The sequence below is a fragment of the Neodothiora populina genome (genome assembly GCF_041146345.1).
Source record: "Neodothiora populina strain CPC 39397 chromosome Unknown canker_contig_17, whole genome shotgun sequence".
NCBI lineage: Eukaryota > Fungi > Ascomycota > Dothideomycetes > Dothideales > Dothioraceae > Neodothiora > Neodothiora populina.
In genome coordinates this window covers 1,180,739-1,202,516 of record NW_027191406.1, presented here as the reverse complement: position 1 = coordinate 1,202,516, position 21,778 = coordinate 1,180,739, and the positions used below count along the sequence as shown (strand labels likewise).

The window sequence follows — 21,778 nt, the reverse complement described above, 5'->3', positions numbered from 1 at the left end:
GTTGAAGTGTCGGCGCGCGCGCGACCATCGAGTGTTCTTTTCTGATGCTGCCGATTATCAAATATATCTACTTGTACTTGCGAGAAGAAGACTTCATTGTCTCTTCCACCGTCAATCGTTTGGACTTCATATACAGACACACAGACAATCCGAGAATCAAAAAGACCTGTTTCTTCCTTGCCTCAATTTTAGTTTTTCTGACAAATGCCCCTTTGCAGATTCATATACTCCTGACCCTGCCCTTGTCCTTGAATCTGCAGCACGCCTCGTTGCACAAGCACACCTTCTCCAGATTATGCCAATACGAATCCGAGTAGTCGACTGTAATCTCCGTGCCAGCCTCTATGCCTTTTGACACGAGGATCCATCGCTCGGTGCCCATCCACACGAAGCGCTCGAACTGCGCCATGGGTCTGCACGAGTGATTTGCGAATTTGGTATGGTTACCTTCGCGGCCTTGCCAGATCTGATAGCGACCCTGCTCGGCTGCGGCCTGCATGACGTCGACGCCTTCGAGGCCTTTCGTCACGAGACCAAGGAACTCGCCGATGGCTGTGCCGCGCTCGATGGGACAGCACGCTATGAGGCCGTTGTTCTTGCCGTTGCGCGTGCGGAAGACTTGGACCGGGGCGGGCGTCATGTTGCTGCTTCCGAAGAGGTTCGGGAAACAGCGACAGGCGTTCTCCGCTGCGTCGTCGGATTGGTGCTCGGCGCACACGTGGCAGACGTAGGTGCTCTTGTAGGTTTGTGATGTTATCAGGCGTGGGTCTGATGCTCCCCAGGCGTGCACGTCGACGACGGATGTGTCCAGGTGCGTGAATGTGAAGTTGGGATCCCATTCTAGATAGGTTTGTGCGAGGGGCACGGGTTCTTCGTAGTCAGACACAACCCAGTCGTGGGGATGGCCGGTGTAGAGCCGCGGCGAGGCGGCGTCGACGATGGACAGCATCTCCCGCCAGCGAGGATGCAATGTGTCTGCGGCGACTTCGAAACGCGATCTCAGCCGTCTGATGGTTTGCATGGCCTCGGCTGTGAACTCGACACGATATTTGCAGAAGCGGTAGATGCCCATGCCGGCAAACACCAAACAGACCCAGCCGCCTTCTTCTTTGATTTGTTGATAGCCGCGCCAGATAGCCCTTGTCTGCGTCAGCATTGTTTGCTCTTGGTAAATCGATATCTACTTACATTTTATTGCGTAGCTCCTTTTCAGTCCAACCAAAGTCTCGGCATGCTTCGGCCAACGCAGTCATTTTCGCTCTTGTCAGTGTGACGCTACCGCTTCCCCTGAGAATGGTCTGCGTGCGGTCGTCAAAGTGCTCTATCCACCTGGCTTGCACTATGACCTCGAGCGCGCGACTCACACGACTTGCCTGGCTGATTTTGCGGCACAAGACATTCATCTGGCTGAACGCCCGGTTCGCCGTGCGTGGTACTATATTCGCAGCTGCTGGGGAAGTGCCTGCGCTGCTTGTCTCTTCAGTGATTAGACCTTGATCATGCCATTCTTCGGCAACGGCACTCATGTCAAAGCTAATACTACTGAATATCTGCTCCCAGATGCCAACGATGAGTTTGCTCAGTGTGGAGGGTTTCATTGCCGGTTCGTCTTTGCCAGGCAGTTTTCTCTGCGGCAACCTTGAGCTTGGCTGGAGGCGCCTGCCTAGGACTGGTTCAGGCTCTTCATATTCTTCAGGTGTACTTGCACCGTTCCCTGGAACGAGACGCAGACCTCCCGTTAGTTTCCTGCGTTTGGTTTTTTCTGAACTGTCAGATTCATCGTATCGAGTGAGTACTCGTCTCGTTCTCAGCCTCGTTGATTGAGCCGAAGCTGAAGCTGAGACTATACTATGCTGCTGCTGATACTGCTGTGCCTCCTGCTGCTGTTGTTCTTCAGTAGCCGAAATAGACGACTCCTCTCTTTCGCTGGCATGCGAATCAGAGGCAGCCTCAGCACTGGGCGCATCAGCTTCTTGTTCCCGCCCAAGACCGGAGATATCGAAGCTACCCTTATCAGAGGCAAAGATAAAATGTGAGCACAGGTGGAATTTACAAAAGTCGTTGATCAACAAGACGTGATTGGGGCGGAGCGACAGCAGAGGGGCGTTGGGAACATACAAAGTCGACAGAAGCAGCAGCCGCAGAAGTACCCGCCACATCACCATCACCACCACCACCTCCTCCTCCTCCTGCTCCCACAGCACCAAACACCCTCAGCACATTATCACTCTGACCAATTCGACCAGACTGGAAACTTTGCGCGAGACTTTGCGAGATGGAGTGAGCAATCGCGTCGCACAGCTCCCGTATGTTCATTGTTCGAGAGCGAGACAAGACGAGGTGCGACGGGCCGAGCGGATCGATCGTCGTGCTCCTGCCTGTTCGTCGCAAAGCCTCTCGGGGCTTGTAAAGTATTATGGGGAGGGGGGTTTGAGCTTGATGGGCAAAACTACTACTACTGAACCCGTTCATGCACAGTACTTGCCACCCTTCTCTCGCGTGCGACAGCTCGTGGTATTCTCCGGACCATTGTCCGAGGTCGAAGGTTCATCTGGTTAATCTGCTTCCCATTGAAATGTCCTGTATTCTGATGGGGCCCTCATACCTGCACGATGAGCTACTTTGTACAACTGTCACTTGTCTTGGCAGTGCTCAGGTGCACAGGCGCATCTGCATATGCTCTACTTGGCAGCATGCCGGTACTTTGGACAATACATAATCCTTGATTAATAGAGTTCAGTGCTTGTTTACATGGGACAATTATGTATGGTACATCTCGTGATTCAACCAACACCCAACCCAAATTAGTTGCCCCATAGCTGTTGTAGACATAGTAGACTAAATGCTCGATGAGTCGCTTCATTGCGTCATGCGCAATAGCTTGAAGACGAGCAAAGAGCGTAGGGTGCAATATAGGATACATTACGGACTTTCCCGTCTTCCTATATGTCCGTCGCGCCCCGGGCTCATATAAGCCATTCTATACATAGAAAATTTCCCAAATGACTGACAGATATCAACTCGTGTCGCCTGTGTACTTGCCACAAGAAATGAACGGTAAAGTTGTATTGGGAAATCCCGAGAAAAAGTGCTAAGAAGTAGCGGTGCCTGCACCACCTCCATTGCTGGTAGTACTCATCGTGCTGAGCGTGCTGGCTGTCCTTCCCTTACCAAACCAGCCCCATCCTTTGCTCTGACCCGCAGCAGACGCGACTGGTTCATGCGTTGGCGCGGGTGACGGACCTAGGCTGCCTGCAGTTCCAGGACTGATGGCACCGCCTACTGCGGCATAGAAGGACTTCAGCCGCTCCAACTCGACCATGTGCGCTTCCATTTGTGCGGCCATTATAGCTTGCACACTCTCCAGTTGTCCCTGGAGTTCATGCTCGCGAGCCTCCTGCATACGCCGCATCTTGTCAAGCTGGACCTTCATTTCGTCCCGCTCCTGGATGGCGGTAGCTTCGCGTGTCTTGGCTGCCACGAGCTCAACGAGCAAGGTTTCGTCGGGTGGTGTCTGTTGATCGGGAGTGGCCAGAATGTTCCGCGAGACCAGACTCGACGTTCGCTTAGTGAATTTCTGAGGTGCTGGTGTCTCCCGACCGTCTTGAGTCTTGATCATCCGAGGACGAGGTGAGGCACTTCGTGAGACGGGAGATGAGTTTTGGGGAAAGGAATTGGCATGGTGTGGCCGCATACGAGGAACTGATATAGATAGAGGTCCTGGCGCTCGTAAAGTGACAGGTGATGTATCTCTGACTGAGCCTTGGCGTGAGTAAAGATCCCGGCGAGTTCGAATTGGCTCTGAGGAGTTGTCGATGGGGTCTGTTGAGCTACGTAGTCCCTTTGAATCCGCGCTTCGCTTCGAGTCGCGCCGAGCTCGGTCATTGTGCATTTTCTGACGGAGAGCAGCGAGCTCGTCTTCGAGTTGAAGAATTTGAGCCTCAGTGGAAGCTTCATCAGACATGGGCGCATCTTTGGTGAACGCAGCTATCCTGGTCTGGGACATGGATTGCTCCTCGTCGAACAATGCACACAGCTTCAGTAGTGACGCTTGGAGTCCAAGATTGTTGTCAAGTGCAGGATCACTACCAGCCATTATACTCTTCGTTACTGACTTGACAAAATTGGACCTTCGCCGGAACTCTTTTCGTTCAGCACTCGACTGCTCGGCGGTGATGCGTGATGGCAAGGTAATGCGGCGCTGATGAGTGTATGCATCAACGGTGTTCTTCTGATGGAAGAGCTTCATGAGGTCCACGACTATGTTCTGGGCTTTGTCGCGTTTCTCTTGTTCTTTCTGCAGATCAGCGGCTGTCTGTGCAGCTTCCCGTTGTACTTCACTCAGAGCCATCAAAAGACCTTCGACCTGCTCATGCAGGCTGCGGTCTTCTTGACGCACAGAGCGATGCATCTTCGTCGGTGTTGCGCTGTCCCTTTCGGGGTTGCGCTCGACCTCGGTCGGGGCTGTGCTGGCATAGCTATCTGTGCTCGCTAAGCTATCGGCGCCACTTCCACCCGACAAAGAATTCAATGTCGACAGAGATTGCTTGGATGTGGTGCGTCGGAGGAATCCGGCTGGCGATAGAGATGTAGACTTGGACGGTGCCCACCAGTTGTCAAAGAGCCTGAATGCACTCCCGTGAAGACTACCGAATCCGAGAGCGCGGGCGGTCTTCTCCGCTGCCGGACCCTCGGACTCCCTGAGGAACGATTTGTGAAGCTTGTCCAAGACAGTCCTGGTGACAACTTGACCGAATAGACTTGTGACTTCTTCGACGAGCTGATCTGCTCCTCCTTCGTAAGGGTCCCAGATGCCTCTTCCTAAAAGCAGCTGGAGCACATCTTCAATTTCAGTCATGTCCAATAGCTTGTTTTCGTTTTTGAGGATGAGAGCAAGCGCCACACGCATGATAGTTTCGTCTGCTCCTTCGGCTAGTACAACATCGTAAATGCGGAACAATGTATCCAGCGGGCAAGTGGTGGCGAAGATGGTCATAAACCATTGTGAGAGATAGGCAAATTCGACACCGAGGTTCTTGAAATGGGCTAGGAGATTAGGAGACAAGGGAGCTAGTAATTGCTGGAATTGATAGATCCGTAGGTGTAGTCCAGATAGTGATTTGGAGTAGCAGTTGCGTAGACCGTGGGTCTCCATTAGTCTGAAAGCAAATCAGCACGCAGGTAGAAAGGAATTGCACGGGCCCATTTGCCACTCACCGGACGAATACGCAGAAGGCGTCCTGGGCCTCCATCTTCATAAGAAGAATGCCGACAACAAACCCCATGCCCTGGCAGTACCCAATCTCTGGATCGTGCAGGTTGTAGCATTTGAGCACCTGACCAAGCATCCGCTGACCTTCTCCCGAGGGGTGCATGAAGAGTTCGTGTGTGGGAAAGCACCGGCCGAGGTCCTTGTCAATGATTCCATCGATACTCGAATGCTCGACCTCAAGACGCTCAAGCAATAGCTGGAACTCGGAGCATAGATCCAGATCACGCGCGCCGACAAGACTGCCCCATACCACTGGGCGAAGGAAGTCTGGAACGCCCTTTCGAATCATGATGGGTGTCAGAGTCGGCATAGAGGCTAGGGCTTCAGGGTAGTCTCTGACCACAGAAGACCAGAAGTCGCCGAGACTCATTCCAAGGGCTTCCGGGGGAACATGTAGACTGGGGTGTATAGAGCTCGTATCTGTGTCACGTGCAGGGCTCTGTGTAGACATGGACACTGATCGTACAGCTGCATTCTTTGGATCTGTTGCCAGGGCATTGTTCTCCATCTCCAATCTCGCCAACAGCGACGCCATGTACTCTTCATCTTCCTCGTCCTGATGTGCGGTCGGTGAGTCGGGCTCCCGGGCTTGTGAGGTGGTGACGGAGAAGCGGACCGAGTCGGACAGAGGTACGCTGACTAAAGAGTCGGATGCTGCATGGCCAGACAGCGAGGGCGTAGGGAGAGGAAACTCTACAGTCTGGTTGTCCATTGTTGTAGAAGCGACGACTGGCTTGCTAGAGATAGTGACAGTGTCCAGCTCTGGTAGAAGATCAAGATGCAGGTGAATTGATGATTGGTTGAATAAGCAGCGATGAGATTGCCAGCAATCTTCCGTCCAGAGTCTCGCCCGATGGCTGCCTTATCCTAAATAGTGTCCTTGTCGTGCTGAATTATATGTCGCTACCACATACTCTCTCCGGTCTGGTGTAACATGTGAGAAGTAGTCGGTGAGGCTCGCGATATACAGTATGTTGGCGGGCGGAAGGCCGCGGTCGAATAACAGATGAGACGCCCGAGTGGAGGAAACGAAACAAAACGCAATAAGAAAACAAGCGCGAAAGGAGTGATGTTGCTATCTGCTTATTTTTTTTTCTTTTGTGGCAGTTGCTAGGGACCAAAAGAGAGGGGAAGGGGAGGATCAATTAAATCGGAAGTTAATAGGGTAAAAAGACGCGCTCCAGGCACAACGGGCGATAACAACAACGAATGTGAGTTGACTCGGGTGAGGTGGAGTTGACTGGGGATGACTCAGGATAGACTAGAGTTCGAAGTACGAACTAGAGATGGACTAGACAGAGAGTCTTGACTGACGAAATAGACAAGATGAACAGGGACTTGTCGCTATTCTTGTCACCTCTGTGCCTCGACATAAAATCCGATGTATAGTGTCTTGTTCAGTGTAAATCACCTTTTCAGCACTTGTACAGCCTTCTTCCATGTTCAGGGATGATGCCGTGCATTGCGGAAGTCTCTAGCGCGTTTGTATAGTCGTGTCAGCCCTGGTCGGTGCTGGTGCCTCACGAATCTGTAGCACATTTAATATTAAGCGCGCCGCCAACCGCCCTTTGCCCTTTGTTGATGAGATAGGGGCTGATGACGCTGCTGCAGGTGGGTCTTCGACTTGATCCGCACGAGTCATATACTTTATACAAACACCAAGTCGCCCGTCGCGGCACATATCAAACTCCCTTAGGTATCGACCTTATACAGCATGGCAAACGTTCCTGTATTCGAACATAAGGTAATGAATACCCGTGTCAGGACCCACTCTATCGAGACTATCGAGGCCAGCATAAACGAAGCCAGCATAAACGATACAAATTCATCGAAAACATATACATTAGCAACCACATCTACACATCAACACCTTTTCCCCTGTTGAATTGCTGCCCTCTCGTACTGAACCAAATCGAACAAACAAAAATCCTGGTCGGGTATGAACAAAAGTCCTAACAGGCGTGCTCTGTTGGAGCGAAGAAAGTAAAAGAACACATATGCATGTGCCAGAGCACTATGTACAGTCTGAGTGTCGACAAGATCGCACGTCTACACACCGGAGTCGTCAGTGTGGATGCTGTACTCGTCGGCCCAGTCGCGCCAGGTATCGCACACGTCGTTGAGCATGCATGAGTCGGTCACGGTGTCCTTGATGAGATCTTGACCCTCGATGAACTGCAGAGCAAATCCCATGGCCACGTGCCAGCCAATGTGGCAGTGCTATTCAATTTTCGTTAGCTTTATCGCTCTCCATAAAAACATGCAGAAGAGCTACTCACCATCAGCCAAGCTCCGGGATTGTCAGTCAGGAATGCCAGCACGAGGAAGCCACCCTGTCCGGTCGGACCATCGCCAGGCATGAACGCAACATCACGACGAGGAGGATTCTTGAGGTTCAGCTCCACACCACTGTTGTAGGTACCGAATCCTCTTGCCAGAATGTGGAAGTCATGGCCGTGCAAGTGGATCGGGTGACCCAACGGTACAGGAGACTCGATGATGACATAGACCCATTCTCCCAGGTTCGGCAACTCGATGGCAAGGTTACCGGAATAGTCAGGAATTGTGTCATTATTGTAGATGCCATAAAGTGTTGCGTCCGCCCAGTTGGATTGAAACGTGGTACCATCTAGATACCACCTGTAAAGATTCAGACTGTTCGAGTTTGAAACAACAACGTTATGTCCGACCTCGGTCGTCTGAGTGCCAACATCGATGGGTGAGTATGGGATCAGATTGGACAGCTCTTCGTCCTTGCATTCTCCGAGGATCTGATCGCCTGCATATTTGCGAGTGTAGTTGTACGCAGTCGAAGTGGGAAGGCCACCTGCACTGCCCGCGTAATGGATTATGCCCTTGATGTTGTCAGACTTGACAGTGCTAGCACATGCGTTTTGATTATCGAAGCGCAGCCAGTAATCTCCGACGGCCTGATCAGCTGTGACGATGACTTGGTAGCGCTGGCCGATGTTGATGCTAAGAACGTCCGTCTCGTATGGCACAATCGGGACGAAGTCTGCCGAGATGACCGTCATCTTATGTCCGTCGATGTAGAACCTGTAGGTGGATTGAATGGCCGTGTTGACAATGTTGAACAGGTAGCTCTGTCCAGGCACAAAACTGGTAGGCACCGTGTAGCGTTGCCCGGTCTGATTAGAGGAACCATCGTCTCCCCATACGTTCATACCATTGATCAGGCCAGTATCCATTGTGCGGACTCCGTTGATCTGAGCATCGATATACATGTCATCTACAGGGACATGCGACCAGTCTTGAATGATCAAGTTACCCGCCTCAGCGTCGGCAGACTGAGAGACGGGGCCGTGAATGCGCATTGGACCGAACAATCCCTCATATGCCTGGAGCGTGAGATGAGAATGGTACCATGAAAAGCCGTAGTTGGTAGCCTTGAATGTATATGTCTGACTCTGGCCAGGTGCTAGAGCACATTGAGTGATGGAGACAACGCCATCCATTTCATTGGTGTAGTTCTGACGCATGCCATGCCAATGGATTGAAGTGCCATTTTTCGACATGGAATTGGTGACATGGACGACAACGGTATCGCCCCAGCTAGCCTTAATGAGCGGTCCAGGTGTCTGTCCATTGACGCATAAAGCCTTGCGTGCGAGACCATCGGGAGATACAGTACATTCTGTGAGATCGATACTGTACTCGACCGTGTTACAAGTCTTGGGCATGACATCGTAGGAATTGTCGGAGGCAGTGTAACCACAGAACCTATCGGTCCCGGGCTGTCCCTCGCATCGGTTGCAAGTTCCCGTCGAGATTGGCTTGGTGGTGCATGCGGTTGTGTTCGACGCTAGTGGGTGGCCAGAGGAGATACCGCCAGGAAGGAATGCGTATGAAGTGGTTGAGGTTGCAGCAGTTGTGCTGCTGGTTATAGTCGTAGAGTTGGTAAAGGATCCAGTGTCATTGGAAGTTGGTATGGAACCTCCAGATGACGCACCAGTGGTCAGTGGTGCTGTGGTCAAGGGGATTGTGATCGATGTCGAGGTGGTACTGTTAGTTGGGCCTGGCACAGACGTAATTCCAGTACCCAGTGGGATGGATGAGCTAGCTCCGGTGCCGGTAGGGCCAGCAGAGACACCGATGCTAGTGCCATTGCCATAAGGGACACTCCTGGTGCTGGAAGATGAACCGCTTGATGCTCCGGTGCCGTGAGGTAGAGAAGAAGAGCTTCCCGTTCCGATCGGCGCAGTTGGGCTAACCGTCTTGGAAGTTCCTGTTTCAGTGTCATTGCCATATGGTACACTAGAGCTGGTACCACTGGTCTGAACATAACTCGAGGCTCCAGTACTCAGTGACAGTGAGGTGCTAGAGGAGATTCCGGTGCCTGTGGGTAGAGAAGTAATGTTCGCACTTGGATGCGGATAACCCGATGCCCAAGTTGAACTGACACTGCTGTTGATAGTGCTATTGGTGGTGCTGCTGATAATGCTGCCCACGGTGCTACCAGCGGTGCTACTGGTGATGTTGCTACTACCAGCAGCGCTAGATGAGCTGCTCGTCGCTGATGCGCTCGAGCTAGTCAAGTTGGCACTACCAGATGGCATAGCAGAGACGACAGAAGAGCTACTGCTATTCAACACCAAGGAAGAGCTGCCCATAGTGCTGCTGCGCGAAGGTGCAGCAGAGATCATACGAGCACCTCGAACCTGTTTGTTGCTGGACCAGTAACTCCCAGCCTGACTTTTCATGTAACATGAGGTTCCTGAACTTGTTAGACGTCTTCCACTGCAGTCTCTCACATATTGACTCACCGGACATGGATATATCGATACACCCTTGAGTAGAGTCGCACTTGTTGATACAGTCTGTAATTCTGTTCGAGTAAATCTGTACTGCACCCATGTCGTTCCCAACGCGGTCCATGTAGCATTCAATAAGGAAGATAGCTCCGCTCGAGGCGACGAACTCAGTCGTGTTGGAAGCTGGACATGTCGGGTTTATAGAAGTTGGTGCTGGTCCTGTTGATGTAGCAGAACCTTCACGCGACGTAGCAGAAGTTCCACTCGACGTAGAACTGGCTCCTGTTAACGTGATAGTGCCTGACGTAGAAGAGGCCGTCGCTGATGTTGATGAGGCAGAGGTAGTAGGCGAACTTGCAGTGGTAAAGGTGTTGCTTGGGGACGGTCCACGCTTGAACAATCTAGCACCTCTCAAGTTGGCACTTTTCTTCGGTTTGCCAACCTTGTTCTTTAAGTAGCAGCTGGTGCCACTCATGATGATATCGCTAGACTTGAGATTAGCTCGATAGTCTCCATGAAGCCTTTTGGTGCACGTACACGCAGCCGTTTGTAGCTTCACATTGAGTGACGCAGCCGGAGATAGTATTGGAGTATACTGAGACCATCTTGATGTCATTTCCGGGACGGTCAAATCCACACTCGACCTCATACTGATTCAAGCTTGAGGCAATGTAGATTGTGCCATTCGAAACTGGGCAGGTAGGGTTGGTTGTCGAAGCTGCCAAAGCGCGTGTAGTCGTTGTTGAATTGCCGTATGCAGTCGGGATTGTTGTTGAAGCAGATGAGGTAGTTGTCCCACAAAGACCGGACGAGTCATCACACGTAGTGTCACAGTAGTCGCTTGTGGATCCGCTTCGCCCGTCAGTACTTTGCCAATGAAGATGCGAACCAAGACACTTACCAGAACCCATACTCTGAGCAGCAATCACCATATATAGAACCTTGGCAGGTGACACCACTACCGCAACTACCATCATTGGAGATCATGAGTCCATTGACCGTACCTGTACAGTTACCATAATCACTCTGGCATCCCTGACCGCAGTAGATGTTGGTATTGCCACACTGTCCATCTGATGAACAGCAGTCTCCGAGAAAAGAACCCAGGCAAGTATTGCCATTAGAGGCACCACAACTACCTTCCTGGCTGGTCGAGGCACGTCTGATCTGTTGTGAATTCGGGGCTGCAAGGGCGCCTACCGCACATAGTGCGATCGACCAGAAAACTACTCTCATCTCGATCCGAGTGCGAGGAAGAATATACAGCAGCAGTACACTAAAACAAAGTATGCAAAGAGGAACACATGGAGTGGCTGAGCGAATGGAGCCTATGGAGTGAGTTGAAAGGAATCGAGATGGACTTTCAAGTTCCCGTCGAGGATGTCGAGGACTATCTATATAATAGTTGTTGGAGCCATATTGCACGGCACCACAAGAACACTCTAGCAGGTCGTATTGACAGACGAGCTTTTTGGGAAATTGAACCTAGTGTTGCCATGCCGAGTCACTAATTGTGGCACGGATATGGATCCTAATATGCGTCTAATGCTTCCAGAGTTCCCAATGTGGAATAATCGAGGATTGCTGCTCATGCATCTGGTACATCCTTCGCTTTGAGGCGTCAAGTGGCCCACTATCCGCATGGTCCTCAAACACTACGGCTGAGGGAGGGATCTCCGGTACCATTGGAATGGATCGTAGCGAGTTGCCTCCCGTGACGGGTTTCCAAAGCATGGCTAAGGTATGCGTGTAGATGACTGCATCGGACATTTTGCTCCAATGGCAAGTACCAGAGGTACTGCAGACCTGACATCCTGAACCAGACCCGAACGCAAGTACCCTTTCTCTCACGCTTCCCATGCATTCTCACCTTCATCTCTTTTCAATTTGAACATATTTGCTTCCACGTCTGTGCCATGATCAGTGTGAACGTTTCCTACGACACAGCGTGCTCGATGGACGTGTAACGGCTCTCCGCTCGGGAAGGCTGAAATAAAGAAGTGGAGAAATCGGTGCTATTGCAATAAAGGCGCGCTTTGTCCGTAAAGTTGGCGATCGCGACTTGGGATTTGCTTGGCCCTGAGTCAAGATAAGATGGGAAAAGCTTCTGACCAGCAGTTGGTGGTGTAGTGTAGCCTTATGCCTGCCCAGCTCAACCTACCTACTGCTATGCTGCCATAGGTAGCACTAGCAGACCATCCGAATCCACTATGCCATTGCTACCAAAATTTGCCAATTGCGCTGAGCTCTCACACAGCCACGCCTAGTTTTACATCACCCACTACTAGTACAACGCACGGCACGAGTTCAGATAGTCGTGCCAAATACACAAGCACCCGTGCAAGCAGAAAGAGTCTACATAAACGTGGCCAAGTGGTCATGTATAATGTCTCAACCTTACGTGTCTACAAGATGCAGATAGTTCTCCTTCGGTACAGCTGATACAAGCCTGGCGCAGTCATTCAGTCCTGCCATCTTACTTACAAACAGGGTAGTGTTACGAATGCTGTTTACCTAGGGTTCCGTGGTCTGAATGAACTACATACGGATTTTCGATGCATTTGTTCTGTTACTCAAGCAAGAAGGTTTTTCGAACTCGTGCCTTAGCTCTCGAAAGGACCGAAATAGAAATCAACATGGTACCTGGCATCAATTGTGAAGGAATCTAAGTTCCACTAAGGTTTCTCTGCTTGTTAGCGTATAAACGCAGGCGTTAGTCCTATAGGCTATAACACATTGCTTGTCTTGTCGAGCCTTACTGTCCACATCATGTCGCGCGAATGCATATCTAGTAACGTGATGCGAGTTTAGATCAAGCTAGCCTGAGAATGCGACGCTTTACCTTGAAGCGAATGTGTATGTTAAGGTTGCGCTGTAAGGGTTGGGCGGGAATGTACTCTCACATGCCAGGCACAGCCAGGTACCCGAAGAGCGAAAGGTAATTCTTGGATAAATTGCCTTGCTATATAGTGGTCTCAATGCAGCCACCCGCTCACGAGAATTTATTCCCCGAGGACCTGCGATGTCTACTTAGGTACTTAGTGCTATTCTACTGCAATCTGACTTCAACTGATTATGATTCGGTCCACCAAAGGACAACGAGCGTCTGTCATACATATCGCCTTGCAAAAAGATACTCTGTATCTGTATTCTGACTATGTAGCCTTGTTTGCTTGGTGCCCAGCAACGACACTGCGCGTCCTGATGGCCTCATAGGTCTCCCGTAAATTTGCAGCCAAAGCTAGCTACACTATGTTTTTGCGAGAGGTCAGCAACAAAAGTATGAACATGAAGGCTCAAAACAAAGTTCATCCTCTTCAAGCCTCTATCTTTGACAGCTGCCGCAACAACCGAGCGGACTTCACCACCCTCTCCGTGCTGAGCCCCTCCGCGCTGTTGTCGCCAGCGCCGAGCTCTTCGACTTTCTTGGCTTCCTGAATTGAAGAGCGGAGACAATCTAAATACATAATAATTGTTGCCAACGAAATGCCAATATCACGGCAGCCTCACTTGCTGATCAATTGCACAAAGTGTACACTCGAAAGTTGAGCCTATGTTCGGGAATATGTCTCGAGTCATTTACTGCAGCAAGCACAGTTTACTGACCCCACGCAGCTCTTCCGAGACACGGGGTAAACGGCAGATCTTGGAATCCACAAGCACTCTCGTTGGGCAAAGTGGGTCATCCAGTCTTCACACCAATAGTGCCGCCACAGACCACATTCTGCGAGCAGGTTGCTCCGAGAAAGTAGCATTCAGACCTCGAGTCTTCACGAAATCGACCCGGAAAAAAAGGGTTGACAGGTGATAGTGTCATCCTCTACCGCCACCTGCCGTTCTTGAGCAGGGCAGAGCATGTCCTCCTACCATTTCCAGACCTGGTGCCGTATGGATCAATATTGATAGCATAGATCTCAACCTTGTACAACCTCTAGAGCCACTGCAAGTCCAGCCTTGCGAACAGCGAGGCGACTTCTGCTGCCGCTACCCAGACTGTTCAAGAGTTTGCCAACGCTTGAGGAGCGTTAGGAGCGTTATCGGTCACACCGTTCCACTGTGGGAAACCCAATTCACTGGGGATGTTCTCGTCACTGGGTAGCCTTTATGCCACTCGTGACGGTTAGCGAAGGCCAATATCAGGCCCTGGACACCATAGGCAGGAAGAAAAGCCACGGCTGGCCACATGTCAATGCTACATTTCCATGTCGTATGAGCTCATGTCATCTACAGCTTTGAACATCGCCAGACTTCACACAATGCGCGTGGCATAGCCTTCATCTATGGCAAGCCTCGTCGCATGCGAGTCGTGTAATTTTTTGTGTCTCACGTAGTCGTCTAAATCGTTCTACTAACGATGCCCACGTTTCAATAACTGCTACACCTTTAAACACAAGACTTTCATGCGCGTACCTTACCTTTTACTCCTCATGATCTAGGGCAACTCACCTACCCTGCCTGTCAGAGAGTTTTTGGTGCAGAGACAAAAAGCTGTGAAAGTGATTTGTCGAACACGCAACACTTATCTTATCATGCGATGCTACAGTACCTATAGATGTCGATACGATACTTCATGTCGAGGATAGCTTTCTATTGACTCTGCTGCAAGCAGGTATGCGACCAATATGATTTATGCAGGGTAACCCTGTCCGCGACAACTGACACAGCTTCAATGCTCAGTAGAACGACATTCTTAATATCATCGACATAGGTCAAGATGTCATCATCAATCATTTCTGTCGCAGATGAACCGTCGGATGCGTACCATGCTGTAGTAAGGTAATCTTCTCACAGTCCCGAAAACTGCACTCGAGCTGCATCTCCTACTCACAACTGAGGAGTGATGATACATGCCCATGACATGGCCTACAAAGATTGACGAGTATTGTATTGTAAGCGTATACAAGCATGCAGAACATCAAAAAGAGAAAAGCGGGAGATACAAAACAAAAAACAAGCTGCTACGCTGGGTCGAACAACGGACCTTAGGATAATTGGCTTCGTATAGATGAAACTGCAATCCCACGCTCTACCACTGAGCTACAGCAGCATTGACTGATGATTAGTCAGCGCTTTTGCGGAGCTATATATTTACACAAGATGTAGATTGTTGAGATGGTCTGCTATAATTATGGATAACTGAGGCCTGACTTGCTCTCGTACTGGACGACGATTTTATTCGATGATGTGGCTACTCGCTCGATCACTACAGGTATGATACCTTGTGTCACGGTTATATGAGTACAGTCTGTTCCATCTCCAACAAAAGGCCGAGACCTCGGCTTTTGAAGCAGCACGTTATGGATTCGAGCGAGTTGTAAGTGGGGCAAATAAACCGTGGACCTTGTGTCGGACGCAGGCGATTGCTTATACGTCGGCTATGAAGAAAGGAAACTTGACTAAGGAAGATATTACAATTATGGGTAACGATAAGGTCAGAGAGGTCGTCAGAGTGTAGAAGCTCGTGTATCTACTCTACCTCTTTGTACCTCGGCGAAGCGGGCAATGATAATGACGACCTCACCTGCATATCCCCGCACGCTTCCCCATAAGCAACCGGGTCCGGCAATAATATGCACTTTTGAGTCTCTTGCACCTGCATCCTCTTGTCTTACAGGAACATTTGTGTTTCTGCAGTCAGTAGGCTAGAAATAAGCTACAAGCTGGTTAGAAAATCAACAATGGCGGCAATCAGGATAGCTCCCACGCGGGCAACGCGTGCATTGAATCTGCTCCGAACAATCGGCTCGCATTCTCCTACTTGCCCGTGTCACAGTAATCCGGGACACCACCACAACCATTTGTCACCGCTCGCGGTATCGCAGTCAAAGCGTGCACTGGCGACCCCGATAGACTACAGCCAGCAAAAAGAATATGCATTCGAAATGGCAGCATCGAGCATCCGATTCGGCCCAGGATGCACAAAAGAAGTGGGCATGGATTTCAAGAACATGGGAGCGAAGAAGGTCATGGTGGTAACAGATAGCACGGTAGAGAAGCTGGATGCTATGAAGCAGGTCAGAGAGGGATTGGAGAGGGAGGGCATCGCATACGAGGTGTACAGCAAGGTCCGGGTCGAACCGAAGGACTACTCGTAAGTGGCTGTACCTCAGGATGGGCGGATATCGCAGATCACTTATGACTATACAGCATCAAGGAGGCGATCGCCTTCTCGAAGCCCTACAATGCCGATGCATTCCTGGCAGTAGGTGGAGGTAGCGTCATGGACACGGCGAAGTTGATGAACTTGTACAACTCGTTCCCCGAAGCCGATTTCCTCGACTTTGTGAATGCACCACTAGGCAGAGGTCTACCGATCCAGGGCAAGCTCAAGCCTCTGATTGCAGTTCCCACCACTGCAGGCACCGGCTCTGAGACAACAGGCACCGCCATCTTCGATCTCGTTGACAAGAAGGCAAAGACTGGTATTGCGCACAGAAACCTGAAGCCCACACTTGGTATTGTAGACCCCATCAATACCCGAACAATGCCGAGTGCAGTACATGCTTCTAGCGGTCTTGACGTCCTCTGTCACTCGCTGGAATCCTGGACGGCAATACCTTACTACGAGCGCGTACCTCGACCGCAGAACCCGATCAATAGACCAGCATACCAAGGTGCAAATCCCATCTCAGACATCTTCTCCTTGCAAGCACTACGCAGTACTGTCAAGTATTTGCCTCGTGCGGTCAAAGACCCTGATGATGCAGAGGCTCAGAGCCAGATGTTGCTCGCGGCGACGCTCGCAGGCGTGGGATTCGGAAATGCAGGTGTACATCTCTGTCACGGTATGAGCTATCCCATCAGTGGGCAGAACCCTGGCTACAAGCACCAAGGTTATGCCGTTGATCATGATATCATCCCTCACGGTGTCAGTGTCGCAGTTTCGGCGCCGGCTGTGTTCAAGTTCACCGCAGCCAGCAATCCCGAGAGGCATTTGGCGGCGGCAGAAGCATTCGGCGTAGATATAAGCAACGTCAAGCTTGAGAGCGCGGGCGAAGTGTTGAGCGAGGCAATTGCCGAGTTTCTCGTCAAGTTGGGCGACCAGCCCAGAGGCCTCAAGGCACTTGGTTTCCAAAACAAGGACATCGATGGATTAGTTGAAGGCACCATCCCTCAAGCGAGAGTGCTGATGCTGGCGCCAAACCTGGAGATGCAGAACCAAGACGAGGAGAGGGGCCAACTGAGACAATTGTTTGAAGATGCGATGCAATATTGAGCGATCTCGGAAGGTGTTTTTACTTGTACAATTGTTCGCAATTTCTGTATCGAGCGAGAAAATGAAGAAAGGGTCATGTACTACATTTGATATATTGTTTGCTACATCTCATATGTGATCTCCACTATTCGACGTAGATAAGGTAGGTTGCTGGTAGCTGTACGACACAGTACGAGTAGATGCAGCTCGGTAAAATGTCGGCGACTCGGGAGAGGCGGGTAAGCTCAGACCTGTGTGCAGAGGCAGGAGCCGCAGGGCAAGCAGGGCAAGCAGGGCAAGCAGGGCAAGCAGGGCAGGAGAAAGGGACAGCAGAAGCTCAGAGGGAAAGAGCGACAGTAGACAGCAGACAGCAGACAGCAGACAGACAGCACAGCGTGCAACTCTGTGCAACTCACATTACTGTATACTCACTCTCCCGTATCGTGACAGGATTCAAGTTCAGATCATCGACAACTCCCTCTCCAGCTCAGCTATCCGTCACTGAGGCATCTTCGTCCTCTCTCTCTTCACGAATCTCTTTCTCTTTAATTACAGCAAAGAAACAGGCCGATAATTCTTTGCCTCGCTTTCCCCGTCTGGAGCTCTTTCACTCTCTGAGACCGAACCGAACTGATACCCCGTAAATCGTAACTTCCACTGTCAACCACAACATCCCTCGCCACCCACCTCTCTTGGGAAATATCATCCACATGGCTGCCACTGTCAGTTGTCTTGACGCAGATAAACCCACACAAGAGACAGCGACTGACCCAAGAATGCAGCAACCTCCTTCCCAACCTCGTGCCTACAGCCAAGCATACATGCCAAACGGTGCACCATCTGGCGTTCCTGCACCAGGAGCCACGCCACTTCTACCCAACCAGGGTCGCGTGATTCAATCAAATGGCGCGAGAGTGTTGTGTATCGCAGATGTCAGAGGTGAGCAACAGACTATCTATTACTGAACCACCGCCGCCACCACCGTCAACGTGACACTTGCAGTGCTTCTAGCAGAACTCCAGCAAGACGCAAGAACTGACCACCATCATTCGTCTGTGACCAGGCAACCTCCGATCCCTCAACGACCTCGCGCGTCAAGCAAAAGCAGATCATATCATCCACACCGGTGACTTTGGCTTCTACGACGACACCTCGCTCAATCGCATCGCCGAAAAGTACGCCGCCTTGTATGACATGATGACCTCGGGCGATTCACTGACCTGATCCACAGGACTCTCAAACACGTGGCGCAGTACTCTCCTCTTCTCACCGAAACCACCAAGGCCGACATCGCCCGCGCACCGCCCCAGACGTCCATCAAGGAACGCTTCCACCGTGATCGCCTCCCGCTCTCCGAACTGCCCCAGTTTCTCTCCGGCCAATTCAAGCTCGAAGTCCCCGTCTACACTGTCTGGGGAGCGTGTGAGGATGTCTCGGTGTTGGAGAAGCTCCGCTCCGGCGACTACAATGTTCCCAACCTGCACATCATCGACGAGGCTCACTCGCGACTACTCGACGTCGGCGGAGTGAAGCTGCGACTCCTGGGTCTCGGCGGAGCGGTGGTCATGCACAAGCTGTTTGACAATGGCGAGGGCAGGACGACCATTGCCGGCGGTCAAGGCACCATGTGGACGACTCTTCTGCAGATCGGAGAGCTCGTGGATACCGCCAACCGTGTCTATGACCCCACCGAAACCCGCGTTTTCGTCACTCACGCTTCTCCCGCCAGAGAAGGCCTGCTGAACCAGCTCTCCGTTGCTCTCAAGGCCGATTTCTCCATCTCCGCCGGTCTGCATTTCCGCTACGGCAGCTCCTACAACGAATTCTCTGTCAACCCCACCCTCGATCACTATCGCGGCAAGCTCGCTGCCTCCAAGGCTTCCTTCAACGACGTCTGGGAAACCGTCAAATCCGAGGTCGAGCCGGCGGTGGCAGACAACGAGTCACAACAGCGCCTGCTGCAGCTCGCAATCGAAATCGTCACCAAGATGCCCAGCGTGGCCAACGGTGGCAATCCCTTCGGCGGCGGCTTCGGCGGTCCCGCGAGCGGCCAGGTGGACGAGAGCGCTTTCAAGAACATGTGGAACTTCAACTTGGCAGACGCTGCCTTTGGATGGCTGGTGCTCGATATTGATCAAGGCCGGATAGGAACAGAGATGCGTGCTCAAGGTTTCAACTTCTCCCACAGAGGAACCAAGACCCCCCAGCGTCCCGGTCAGCAGGCCGCTGCTCCTTCGTCGACCGCCGGCCCCACCACCGCCACCAACAGCAACGCTGCCACTCCCGCCCCTGTGCCTGCTGCCTCCCCGGCTCAGGCCCAGCCGCGCGCTCAACCACCCCAACAGCCCGCCAAGCCCATCGTCCCCGTCCCGCAGCAGACCAAGTCACCTGCACCTCAGCGTGCTGTCACCCCACAACTCCCTGCAGCGAACGGCGCAAAGGCTGACGAGAAGCCCAACGGCACCGCTGCCGCCGACCCCAAGTCCGCCCCGATCCCTCAAGAAGCGCCCAAGCCATCGCAGGCCATCTTCATTCCTCCGATCGCGGGCGACAAGAACGAAGAGTCGGAAGTCCGCCAGATCTTCACCGAAGAGGATGGCAAGAAGATCAACAAGCTGGAGAAGACGAGCAAGGGCTTCTGGATCGCGCACTTTGACAGCCCGGAGATTATGCAAGAGGTGCTCCAACGCAGCCCCCACAAGGATTCGAAATACTCCAACCTTAGGATTAGTGAGTTTAGGGTACAGAGAAGTGCAGGCGCAAGAGGTGGCCACCACGGTGGTGCCGGCACCTGGGGATCCTCGCGCGGAGGAGCTCAGGCCGGTGCACGAGAGGGCGGATACCGATCAGGCGGCGAGCGCGCGTCCGACTCTGACTCTGGACGCGGCCGCGGTCGTGGAGGATACCGTGGAAGAGGCGAGAGCGGACGGGGTAGAGGCCGCGGTGCTCGTGGAAGCGGAACCCCTCAACCTGGCAGCACTCCTGCACCCGCTGGTGGCGACGCTTAGAAGATGTCACTGCCTGTCGTTGTGGTATCGTCTGTACGTGGACGCTGATGCTGCTAGCCGCAAGCAGCGACCTGCGGTGTCTTTTACGCGCTTCTGCAATGCAGGCATTTTCCTGTCACATTCGCATCACAATCCTGTCGGCACTTGCTAGCAGCGATGCCTCGAAATGTCACCACGACCTCGGGTCGCTCGAAGCGGTAACAGCATTGTAGGGGATTTGGAGATACGATATACAGGACATGCATAGATGAGTTGACGGCACGGCATGCTCCAGCAGACGCCTTTGGGAGAAGAAGGTGACAAAAGAGAGCAGGACTTCAAGGTGGTTCTACACTACCTACCTGGCTATGATTGTTCATTGATCTCACCTTAGAGGGGGGGGGGGGTTTTTTCTTTCTATTCCTCATCTTTTCCCAATACCCATCCGGGCTGACTGGGTCGGACTTCTGGTCAGACCAGCAGTGTTGTAGTAGTTGATTAGAGGAGGAAGGGAGGAAAGAAAAGTCCAAGCAGGAGACTGAAAGGTGGCAGTGGGTACGATTCCCTGTAACAATTCACACACTAAAGTAGCACTATACCACAAAACCGAAGAAAAGAAGTGATTGATGAGCCTGTGCACTTTTTGTTTCACGCACAACGGTGATTCTGAAGGGTAAAAGCCAAGGTTAAACCAAGAGACGACAGCAAAACAAGAAAAGCGGGCTCTACAGCATGGATTCTGAGTTCTGGCGAATGCGGAGTCGAGTTTACCGCTCGCCGGAGGTTTGGAGGAGAGGCGTTTTTAGAGTTTAGCTGTGTGTTACTCCGAGGAGAGCAGTTGGGATTAGGCACCTACCTAACCATACCTCGATGAACATGAGATGATGGCACTGCTGGTTTGTTTATTGAAGGATTTCAAATCATCAAGGCAGATAGAACTGGTGTTCAACCTCGTGTTGGTTCTAAGAAAAGTTGCCAGGGGAGGCATAGAAAAGAAGATGACGGAAGGGCTGAAATTGGAGATAGTTGTACTTGTCCTTTTATGTACAGCAAGCTACCTTACCTCACCGGACATTAGGGTACTGTACATACGGTACCTAATCTTTCAGCTTGCGCAGAGAACTACTGTACTGTACTGTACTGTACTGTACTGCACTGCACGGTACCTAGAAAGACAGAGAGAAAGAGAGAGAGAGGGAGCTTTACTATACTCTACTGGATATTCTTCATACTGTGGCTAGCACTTTACGTGTCGCGGCTGGCTTCTCGTTCTGTTCCATCTCTCACGTCCTGTATTGTATATCTTTTCCATTCTTGGAGAAGTCCCCAGATCAAAGTACATGTGTTGTACACTAGTCTAGTCGCTGTTTGTATATTGCCTGCTGCTGCTGCTCGTTCGGACAACTTTCTGGCAATGCCTGTATGAACATTACTTGCTCTACTGTACCAAAACAACATCATGCGCATGGAATGGTGAGTTGCAACAAGACGCCAAAGACTTGACTACTAATCGAACAGCACAATTTTGGAGGGAGCCTTCATGGGGGGTTTT

The 21,778-nt window shown here is 51.6% G+C and overlaps 5 protein-coding genes across 7 annotated transcripts; 2 read left to right on the top strand and 3 right to left on the bottom strand.

Annotated features, from left to right (window-relative positions):
* Positions 1 to 220: 220 nt before the first annotated feature.
* AAFC00_004302 (uncharacterized protein) lies at positions 221 to 2,316 on the bottom strand (the record flags this gene model as incomplete). 2 transcript variants are annotated; one of them, XM_069343924.1, is made up of 3 exons in its annotated part: positions 221 to 1,139; positions 1,189 to 2,009; positions 2,119 to 2,316. In XM_069343924.1, the coding sequence occupies 3 exons, from the start codon at positions 2,314 to 2,316 to the stop codon at positions 221 to 223; spliced, it is 1,938 nt and encodes a 645-aa protein (XP_069202476.1). The 2 variants fall into 2 exon arrangements, with proteins under 2 accessions (XP_069202476.1, XP_069202477.1); XM_069343925.1 differs by lacking the exon at positions 2,119 to 2,316 and having other exon boundaries at positions 1,189 to 1,598.
* A 775-nt stretch (positions 2,317 to 3,091) lies between these two features.
* Positions 3,092 to 5,984, bottom strand: AAFC00_004301 (uncharacterized protein; the record flags this gene model as incomplete). The annotated part of the gene is made up of 2 exons (XM_069343920.1): positions 3,092 to 5,159; positions 5,218 to 5,984. The coding sequence occupies 2 exons, from the start codon at positions 5,982 to 5,984 to the stop codon at positions 3,092 to 3,094; spliced, it is 2,835 nt and encodes a 944-aa protein (XP_069202475.1).
* Positions 5,985 to 7,321: 1,337 nt separating this feature from the next.
* On the bottom strand, positions 7,322 to 10,649 carry AAFC00_004300 (uncharacterized protein; the record flags this gene model as incomplete). The annotated part of the gene is made up of 4 exons (XM_069343919.1): positions 7,322 to 7,492; positions 7,552 to 10,007; positions 10,057 to 10,529; positions 10,582 to 10,649. 4 exons carry the CDS (start codon positions 10,647 to 10,649, stop codon positions 7,322 to 7,324), a joined length of 3,168 nt encoding a protein of 1,055 aa, XP_069202474.1.
* A 5,073-nt stretch (positions 10,650 to 15,722) lies between these two features.
* AAFC00_004299 (uncharacterized protein) lies at positions 15,723 to 17,260 on the top strand (the record flags this gene model as incomplete). The annotated part of the gene is made up of 2 exons (XM_069343918.1): positions 15,723 to 16,135; positions 16,192 to 17,260. 2 exons carry the CDS (start codon positions 15,723 to 15,725, stop codon positions 17,258 to 17,260), a joined length of 1,482 nt encoding a protein of 493 aa, XP_069202473.1.
* A 689-nt stretch (positions 17,261 to 17,949) lies between these two features.
* On the top strand, positions 17,950 to 20,247 carry AAFC00_004298 (uncharacterized protein; the record flags this gene model as incomplete). Of its 2 annotated transcripts, XM_069343917.1 has the most annotated exons (4): positions 17,950 to 17,961; positions 18,022 to 18,178; positions 18,303 to 18,414; positions 18,471 to 20,247. In XM_069343917.1, the coding sequence occupies 4 exons, from the start codon at positions 17,950 to 17,952 to the stop codon at positions 20,245 to 20,247; spliced, it is 2,058 nt and encodes a 685-aa protein (XP_069202472.1). The 2 variants fall into 2 exon arrangements, with proteins under 2 accessions (XP_069202472.1, XP_069202471.1); XM_069343916.1 differs by lacking the exon at positions 17,950 to 17,961 and having other exon boundaries at positions 18,016 to 18,178.
* Positions 20,248 to 21,778: the final 1,531 nt, after the last annotated feature.